At 53.2% G+C, this 9,959-nt stretch overlaps 1 protein-coding gene across 1 annotated transcript in view; it reads right to left on the reverse strand.

Moving 5' to 3' along the window:
* The window catches only part of SH3RF3 (SH3 domain containing ring finger 3), a gene marked incomplete at its 5' end in the record, with an annotated part of 373,789 nt that overhangs the window by 103,642 nt on the left and 260,188 nt on the right, over positions 1-9,959 (reverse strand). Inside the window, one exon of the mRNA XM_011961476.1 lies at positions 3,513-3,866. Within this exon, the coding sequence (XP_011816866.1) occupies positions 3,513-3,866 (354 nt within the window). The remainder of the gene's footprint in view (positions 1-3,512; positions 3,867-9,959) is intronic.

A 9,959-nucleotide genomic window follows, 5' to 3' on the forward strand; every position in this document is an offset into this window, starting at 1 on the left:
GGCCAGCATGGTGGGGAAGAGAATCCCTGAAGCACTGTGGTCACAGCAGGACCTGAGTCTGGATCGCCTTGGCTACCACGGGCCAGTCCTCAGGCTAGGCACTTCCTGGTCAGACACACATGGCCAGCAAGGTGGTAGGAACCAGGAAGGCAGTGCAGAGCAGGGGCAGACCGGGAGGGCTTGGTCTCTGGGCACATCCAGACCATAGCAGCACACTGGAGCCGGCAAGGGCAGCACACACAGCTCACACCTGCACCAGGTGCCCCTTCTGTCTCCCAGCAGCTCAATTAAATCAGGACAGGGAGACACGTGGCATCTGCTTTATTTGACCTCTTGCCCTTTGAGGTGACCCAAACTAAAGTCAGTAGCCTGGTCATGACTTTCACTTCAAGTCAAACTGCTGGTAAATGGATCCCAGGATCCCAGTCCCACTAATCCCTAATTCCAATCCCTGTGGAGCCAGGTAGTATGCAAATTAATAGAAACATCTGTTCCCTTCCTGCCCCAGTAGACATCAGACTGTAGATGGCTTAGAAATGTTCCCTCTGCTTGTTTTAACACAGAGGCCATGGCAACATGAGATGCTGGTGCAGGTGAGGATGCGGGAAGGAGAGGAAACCAGATCCTGCACCTGCGTGTGCTGAGCACATCTCAGGGGCCTGCAGGAAAGTGGTGGAGAAGATGCCCCCGGCCCTCTTGGGACACAGCAGCAGCTTTGCAAAGTTCATGGGCCCTGTGGGCTCCTTTTTGAGAACTCCAAGGAACACCAAGGGCAGCTTTGGACATATTACCCACAAATTACAGGACACAGGCCAGACCCTTGTGGGGGTAGGTGCTGGCCTGGCAGTTCCAGGGCCACCTCTGGCTGGTCATCAGGAAGAAGGGCCCTCCCTCTGGTTGATGGGGGTCCCTGACTACAGTGAGAATGGCCTTTGCTCTTCTAGGAGGAAGGACACAAAAGACCTACCCAAGTGGTACACAAGGGCCAGGCCACTGCTCCTCAGTCCTCTCCTTAGGGGCACCCCTCAAACCTGTTGCAACTTCCCTTTGAGCCAAATTTGTTTCACAACACAACTTTCAACTGTTCACATTGCCAGCAGCTGCTCAGGTTGCCAAGGAGGGACCCCAGCTCTGGGCCAGAGTTATCACAATTTGTCGTGGGTGACAAACAGGGTGAGCTCCCCGAGTCTTAGCATCACCATGACAACCTGCCCGGTGTCCAGGATGTTTGAGCAAAGAATAAGCAAGACTCTTCCAAGAGCCACTGCTTGTGGCTTTACCCCCCAGATGTGCACACATGCAGGGAGCACAGCCACGCTGGCCTGACACTGAGTTACCATGCCCCTCCCAGGCATTTCCAAATAGGAGGTGCTCAAGAAGAATTTAGCCCAGGTCAGGAGTGGAGTTAGGGTTGGGATCAAGGTTGTGCTTTTCCCCATAAGGAAAACGCACCAGCAGCCCCAGTGGCTGTTCCTTGGGAAACGTTCCCAGGCACAGGCTGTGGGAGCTTCCAGGCAGTGGGGTAACCATGGGGGCAGATGACTGCATGGTTACGGCTCCAGATACTACAGCACCCATTCCAGACCTCAGCCTCAGCCACCAATGAGAGCTAGCGTTCGTGTGTGTGCGTACATGTATGTGTGCAGGTGTGTATCCACCAATATGTGTGTGCATGTATAAATGTCTACATGTGTGCATGGGTGTTATGTGTGGGTGTTTATGTGGAAGGGAAGCATATAAGTTCACAAGTGTGTGCATGTGTGCACAGGTGTATATGTGTATATGTGTGTATGCATGTGTATGTGCAGGTGTGTACCTGAGGTGTGTGTGTGTGTGTGTGTAAATGCCCGTGTATGCACATGCATATGTGTGTGCATGTGGAGGGGGTGCCTATAAGTGCACATGTGTGCACAGGTGTATATGTGTATATGTGTGTATGCATGTGTATGTGCAGGTGTGTACCTGAGGTGTGTGTGTGTGTGTGTGTAAATGCCCGTGTATGCACATGCATATGTGTGTGCATGTGGAGGGGGTGCCTATAAGTGCACATGTGTGCACAGGTGTATATGTGTATACGTGTGTGTGTTTATGTGTAGGTGTGCATGTGGATGGTGGTGTAAGTACACGTGTGTGTGTGCAGGTATATGTGTGTGCCATGTGTATGTGAGTGCACATGTGCATGGGAGTGCATATGTGCAGGTGTGCATGTGCTCAAGTGTACATGTAATATGTGTATGTGCACACACGTGTGCATGTGTGTGTAGGCTGATGTGGCACATCTAGATCACATGGCCCTTCTCCAGAAGCTCGGCAATTTTTAAGACAATTCTCTGCGTAAAGTTGTCTGAGTTCACTGTGATTTTGAACAAGACAGTTCTTCCCAGCCAGTTGCTTATGGGTGTCTGCCCCAGGATTCCCCGCAGATCAACGCCCTTGCTCTGAGGCGTGTCCAAGGCAGCCAGAGGGGGACTCTGAAGGGAATGTGGAGTGTGGTGGAGGGTGGGCCACTCGGTGGAAAGCAGCAGCAAAGGGAGAAATAGTGTGGGCACCATTGTGTGGGCACCCTGGGCTCACCCATGCACACCTGCCACAGTCCAGAGGAGGTCTGATGACAACGGCACAGCAGTGTGACTACAGGGTCGCCCTGTCGGGCACTTGGAGAGCCCCTTCCATCTCCGGCTGCAGTCTCTGCATTCATAAAAGGGAAACTTGCCCAATTCCTGCCCTGTGCATGGCACTGTGAAGGGTCTTGTCAGAGTTACAGGCAAGTACTTACTAAATATTGTTCATTATTTTTAAAATTTTTAAATCAATTTATTTTATTTTATTGATTGACTGGTTGCTTGTAGAGACAGAGTCTTGCCCAAGTTGATCTTGAACTCTTGGCCTCAAGCAATCCTCCCGCCTCAGCTTCCCAAAGCACCAGGATTACAGGCACGAGCCACTGTGCCCAGCCTTCAAATGCTTTGCTTTGGTTACTTCAATTTACAAAAAAACTAGTGGAAATGGAGTCTAGAAATAGAAGGTATCTGTAGAAACAACAGTAACGAAAGTACTCAACAATAGTTCATTCTGGTTCTGAGCTCTGGCTCTTTCTTGCTCTTGAAAGGGAAATTAGCAAACATTGCAGAGATGCTAAAAATATGCTAGCACTAGGCCAAGACTCTTCTATCTTCTAGGACATAATCAGACATCCAGAAGCCAAATGACATGGGAAAAACCTTGTCATGAGGTGGGTGGGTATTACTCAGACATTTCCTGGACCACCGAGAATCAGCTCACACACCACTAGGCCATCTTCTGAACCAGGCAGGGCACGCTCACCATTCTCCATGCTTCAGATGGGGGGCGGGACCCAGTGCCAGGTAGCAAGGGGCAAACCCCGCTCAACCCCAAAGGGCAGTTCTGGGGTGGCCTCCATGCTAGTTGAGGAACAGGGAGCACTGAACATGGAGCTGAGGATAGAACCTCAGAGAACCCAGGGATGCCTGCCCTGGCCCACGGGATGTTACCTGGGTGGGAGCAGCGCACGACAGATGAGCAAGGTCTCCAATCCTGGCCGCGGCTCGGGGATCGCTGGAGCTGATCAACACTGGAGCGCTAATTTCCATGGAATGCCTGTGGCTGGCAGCCTGGGAGGATCTGTGGGTCACACTGAGCGCGGTGAAGGAGTGGCGTTTCTTGGTGTTCTTCTTGCCATCCACACGCCGCTGAAAGGCACTGACCGCCCCCGAGCTGCTTAAAGTGGGACTTGGGGCCATGCTGGCCACAGCGCCAGAGTCAGAAGGCAGGGAGGCATTGCAGCTGGATGCAGCGGCTGGGCACGGCTTGTCCATCTCAATGAGCTGCTTGGCGGAGTCGTTGAGCTGAGTGAGAAAGGGGAGAGCAGGGGCTTCATTAAATCATGGTCACGTGCCACACCAGCCCTCTGCACTCTCCAGGCCACATTCCCATTCACAACCTGGCAATGTGTTCAAATCGGTCAGACGGCAGGGAAAACACAGCAGAGGCTGGTGGGGTGGCACAGGTTTTATTGACAAGGTTTTTGGAGCAGCTCAAAAACCCCAGGAGCCATGACGGAGAGAGGGGACTCATAGAGACGGAAGTGTTTTCCAAGAGCCACTATCTTGTCTCCCCACTCTTTTCAACTGCTGGCCATTTCTGGCATGCATGGTGCAGCCCTGCAGACAGTGAGGGACCAGGGACAAGACGGGAAGGAAGCCCCGCATCAGAAGACGTGGGCTGGCCCTGCATGCTCCACAACAGCAGGTTCCCGGCCTGCCCTGAGCACTGCAGGTCCCCGGAGGAGATTTCAAAGCATGTGACTGGAATGCACTTTCTAATGGCTGGTGACCAGCTGTGGCAGGGGAGTCTGCTCTGGTCAGCATGAACCATGGAAGCTCTTTTCAGTAACCACCTCCACTCAGGCTGTCAAGCCCCAGAAGCTGGCCTTGAGTGCAGCCCAGAAGTGTCAATAATCTGTCATCTTGAGTGATTTGGCAAGGTCCCAGGACACGACTCCTTCCCACATCTCCCACCTGTTCTACAAGATAGCAGGCATTTTGTGCAGCCAAGAGTTTGACGAAACTCTGATCCTGGGTGGTGCTTATCAGGAAAGGTGGTATGAAGGTTCAAGTCCACGAGCAACCGGGGAAGAAATCCTCCTGGCCGGTAAGCCACATCCTTCCTCTCAGGGCTGTGGCATCGCCTGGAGGGGCTGGGAGGGGCAGCCCAGGCACACCCAGTGGGGGAAGGTCCGTGAATGACACAGCCTGCGGAGGTACCAGCTGTGAGAAAAGGCTCCCTGGGCTGGTGCTTGGGGCCTCAGTTAGGTCAATTCACCACCTGTGAGTGACAGTGTCCCCTGAGCCTACACCTGGAGGAAGTTTCCCACTCGGGTGCCCAATGGAGCCCCTTCCTTAATCTTAGGCTGTACTCGGCTCAGCCTACGTGCATACCTATAATGGGGAGCTGGCAGTGATCTGAAAGAATAAAGCAGAGGGAACTCTTTACTGTGTACACAGAGGTGGCTGGGAAGAAAATATGATACTAGAATCAGCATGGGATGATTGCTACAAGCTGGGTTAAGCAAATGCCATCAGGCTGGGTAAATGCCTGTGAGCTTCCACTCTTTCTCCCTCACCTTTCCAGAAGTAGCCGAAGAAACTGAGTAAATGCCAGCTGCCCTCTGGGCAGACCTCCCTGGAGGAGCACAGAGCTCGGGGCAGGAGGAAGCGGGAGCCGTCTCTGAGTTTTCTCAGTTTCTACAAGCAGAAACTGAGCAGGGTGGGGTGGTTGTATGCAGGGCTGGCACATTCTCTCTGCCAGGGAACTGTTTTGGGTTTGGGGCCCACAGGGTCTCTGCAGCAGCATGACTGGGCTGTGTGCTGTAGGGCACCACAGAGGCACCTAGGCCAGTGGCCAAAGGGCTTTCCAGAAACTACAGGTAGGCCACTGGGGGGCAGTTTGAAGCCTTCATGGGAAAAATGGGACTCAGCAGCTGTCGGGAAGTAGTTACAGGATTCAGAAAAGAAGAGGAGAGAGGCAGGGAGGCAGTGACATCCACGAAGGTGGGAAGACCATCCATAGCAGGCAAGTGAAGGACCACGTGAGCCGCTGTGGCAGTGCAGGCTCCCTGGGGCAGTCACGCCCGCGCTGTGGCCAGCCGTGGGTGTACACCTGGCATAGGCTAAGGATATAGGCTAAGTCCTTGCATGGGAGGCCAGCAGGTGCCAGGAGGGGCCTGTCCCCTATACCTACCAGGAGTCGAGTCTGACGTCAGCCTTGTCTAGGAGAGTCCCCTCAATGCTGTGAACCAGTGAAGGGAGATGCCAGGTCTCACCCAGATACAGAGCTAGCATTTGCAGCTGGTAGCACCTTGATGAGTTAAAAAAAACAAAAACAAAAAAACCCAGCAGCCCTGCTGAGTTTAAGTGGCATGAGAAAGGGCGGCCCCATCACAGGGCTGCTCCGGGTAGGCCGAGCAGATCACAGGAGCAGATCACAGGAGCGGGCGAGCAGGATGGCTGCAGGTTCCAGCTGCCTTCAGACCCGGCCCAGGCACATGGCTATCAGCGTTTCCACTACAAATATCTGCCTTTCAGAGGGAGGTTACGAAAAACCTCACTCCGGGCTCCAACATGTGTGATCTAAAGCCAGGATTATTTCCTTTGAAATGTTTCCTCCAACCAGGCTCAGCTGTTTTGCTCTATTTCACGGCTGTATTCATTTGCTTCCTCCTAAGTGCTACTCAGAGAACAAACCAGTGCCTGTTCCCTCCCACAGCCCTCCGTGGGGCTCTCCAAATACCTGAGAGCCAGCTTCCTGGACCCCAGTGTTCTCTGCCCACTTGACAGGGTCTAGAGGAAGACAGAGCAGCAGGGCACAGTGAGCGCAGCCCTCCATTCATCTCACTCACTGGCATGGGAGCACGTTCTAAACACACCTGCCATGCGCCTGCATTTGGGACATCATTACACAGCAATCGTGGCAGCAACAATGCTGAGGCCGGGCTCAAATGATTCCCTTTTCCCCAAAGGAACAGGCCTGGAGTGTATCACTTAGTCCCCCTGTGACTGCTGACTTGGTACTGAAAACTGTTTTCAAAATCAGGAGATCCAGGCACCAACAGGTTGTTGTATGCACGTCCAGAAGAGATGGGGCCCTGATCTGAATGTCAGCGTAGATTTCCAGGATCCCTATTCTCATCAGGGGCCACAGCAGCCAGGAGCAGGGCGCCTGGCCCCTCAGCAGTGCCACATGTTACTGAGCACTGGGCGGCCACCAGCACGTGTCCCTGAGAGGCTGTTCACAAGTGACCGCACTGTGCCCCCTTCACGGCGGAGACGGAGACTGAGGGTGGGGAGGCAGCATGCATCCCTCATGCCTTAGCAACGCCAGCCCAAGGCCGGTGCTGAAAGTGAAGGCAAAAAGCTTCCATCAAGATAGGCAGCTTCAACAGATGGCAGAAGTAAGAACTCCTGCCTCACAGAATAAAGTCCTCAATGCTTCATCCAAAGCTTCAGCATCCCCAGCAACCCTGCAGCAGCCAGGCAGGCAAACTGCTGCCAAGGGGTGTCCTAGGAAGAGTGGTTAGGCTGTATCCTGTTGACTCATCTCTGCTTCTGAGCCAAGGGGCTTCTCCATGGGCCCGTTTCCTCCTGCCCTGTGCAGTCTTCATTCTGAAAGTACAGAGTGGACTAACCCGGAGGGCCTCAACACGCAGATGCATCTCTACATGCGTGGGACTGAGGGATCATCTTCCACCCACCACTGGGGACCAGGTTTGCCAGACTCACACAGGCTGTGGAGTCCCAGGCACTGCTACACATCTGTGACTTGATCCTGGGGCAAAACTCACCATCTGGGGAAGTTTTCGTTGTCTACACAACAAGCGCCAATTAGTCACATCATAAAGCTGGGCCTGGATTTGGCACCAGTGCCATCCCGATCAGAAGGCCCCTCACCAGCCACACACATCCTCGTGGGCCCATGGTCACAGGACATCCCCGCCTGCGGGACGGCAGCTCTCGTGCACCCATTAGGAGCAGCCGCGCTTTCCCCAGCTCCTCACTCTGCAAGTTGGTGCAGACTTGTCTCGCACACAGGCCTCCATGCTGCAGGGAAGCCCGGCGGCTCTGCCCTCCCGTGTGGTATGGATTCGGCCTGAGGGGGCACCCCTTCCCATCAAGGTGCCATCTGGAAAGGAAAGGGCTCCAGTGGCTCTATCTACATGTGGGGTCACCTTGTTTGTTCATCAGGTGGACACCCCCCTCCTATATGGATGTGCACACACATAACCAATGCACCCAATAACTACACTTTTCATGTTTTTTAATGGAAAGAGAACACATTTTCATCTTCCATACAAAATGGAAACAAAATGATAACTCAATATTTCAAACGTCTTGGCAACTTTATCCATTCATCATGAGGACTGCTGCTGGTACCTGGGCAGGTGTTTGCCCATCCCAGGGCCTGCCCCTGTTCTGGGGCCCCTCTGCAGGGGCCGATGCTCCTGGGAACATGAAACTGGATGGGGTGGGAGATTAGCTCAAGGGAGCGGTGCAGTCTTGTCCATGGGACAGTAAAGACTGGGCCAGGGCTCACCATCCCACAGGGGACCCCGCTCATCACCCTATGGCCTCTGTGACATCGAGTGGCTGCCTCCTGGCTCAGCAAAGCCCCTCCCAACACTTTGTCTCCCCAGCTTTCTTAGGTTAGATGTGATTTTCTTCCACAACCACTTTCCAACCACAGAACTGTCTAGAAGGGTAAGAAAAGCCGAAGAGTTTCTTCCATCCATCCTTTAAACAGTTCTACAGAATGGGCCCTTGGTTTACAGTGCGCTGTAGCCTTGTGGCTGTGTCCGAGGGTGGGGCTGGGTTGAATAGAGAAGACTCTCTCCTCGCAGCTCCTGGAGCCATGGGTCTCCTAACTCCGGTGGGGAGGTGTGGCCAACCCGGGGATTTCAGCGCTGGGTCCATGACAGCGCCAGAATATAGTTACCCCAAATCCCTGGGTCTGATTGAGGAGACTTTAAACTGAATGTACGCAGGGGGATTTTTTTTTTTTTTTCTTTAAAAAGGAGTAAGATTGGCAAGCCAGTCATGAGGGAGGGCAGCAACTGTAACATCAAAAGAAGAACAGTGCTGTGGGAGGTGCCCAGCTACACAAGAAAAATGGCGCAAAATAGCTGTGTCCCCTCGGGCCCCTGCCCTGACCCAGAGTGGAGGAAGAGCAACCTCAGCACCGAGCGACAGGGCTTGTGAGCGCGACACAAGGAAGGGAACGTGTCCCGAAACCCACGTCTTGGTGGAAATCCAGGAAGCCAAGGGTGCAAGCAGGAGGGCAAGTGATCACAGTTTAACAAGAAGGCAACACATGACTCTTTTCATGGATGTGCTATTCAGAAAACAAAACGGACTGAGCACCTACCATGTACTGGGCTCTGCTCAAAGGCCTGCTCTAAAAGAGTTTCTATTTCAGTGCACAGTGAACAACCTGGGGATCCTTCACAGAGGCCAACTCCGGCTCAATAGGTGTGGGCTCATGCCAAGTTTCTGCATTTCTTCTAGCTCCCAAGAGACGACGCTACTGTTCTTTGCAGATGCCATCGCAGTAGCAAGCTTCTAGAACACTGTTTGCAAGTTCAGCTTCCCAATGGCAGCACCCTCCCTAAGAACCCTCTATGGACCAGACTCGCGTGTTCCAGAGACTCCTGTGGGGCATTTGCCTTCCTCTGAAGCTTCCACTCTCATGGCTGAGTGTGGCAGAGGCCACCACGGCTGGCTGCTGGCCTTAGAGCTTCACAAACTCAGGAGCAGGTGAAGAATGGCTTTTGCCTGCCTGACGCTTTTGTTGGGAGACATCTCGGGAGCTTCCCCTCACTGAGACAGGCAGGCAAGATGGCTGGGCTGGACTTCGATCAGCACTTGCCAGTTGTAAAACATGTCATTCTTCAGGAGACTAAGCAGGAGCGGTGGAGAGGGAAGGATTCCCTTTAACACTGGTTCCTCCACCCTCCTCATAGGCACCCCTCATCCTGAAGGGTTGTGTGTGGAACACTCTCAGAGCCTTTAAGGAGAAAGACTGCCAAAACTGGGGACTCTTGGCCAGTGACTAAGCTAGTAAGAAGCTAGGGAACCGGGCACAGTGGCTCACGCCTGTAATCCCAGCACTATGAGAGGTCGAGTGGGCGGATTGTGAGGTCAGGAGATCGAGACCATCCTGGTTAACACGGTGAAACCTCATCCCTACTAAAAAAAAAAAAAAACTAGCTGGGCAAGGTGGCAGGCGCCTGTAGTCCCAGCTACACGGGAGGCTGAGGCAGGAGAACAATTATTAATAAAAAAAAAAAAAAAAACCACAGATGCTGGTGAGGTTGCAGAGAAAAGAAAACACTTATACACTGTTGGTGGGAATGTAAATTATACTTCAGCCACTGTGGAAAACAGTTT

Source organism: Colobus angolensis, unplaced genomic scaffold (assembly GCF_000951035.1).
Source record: "Colobus angolensis palliatus isolate OR3802 unplaced genomic scaffold, Cang.pa_1.0 Scaffold552, whole genome shotgun sequence".
In the NCBI taxonomy this organism is placed as follows: Eukaryota; Metazoa; Chordata; class Mammalia; order Primates; family Cercopithecidae; genus Colobus; species Colobus angolensis.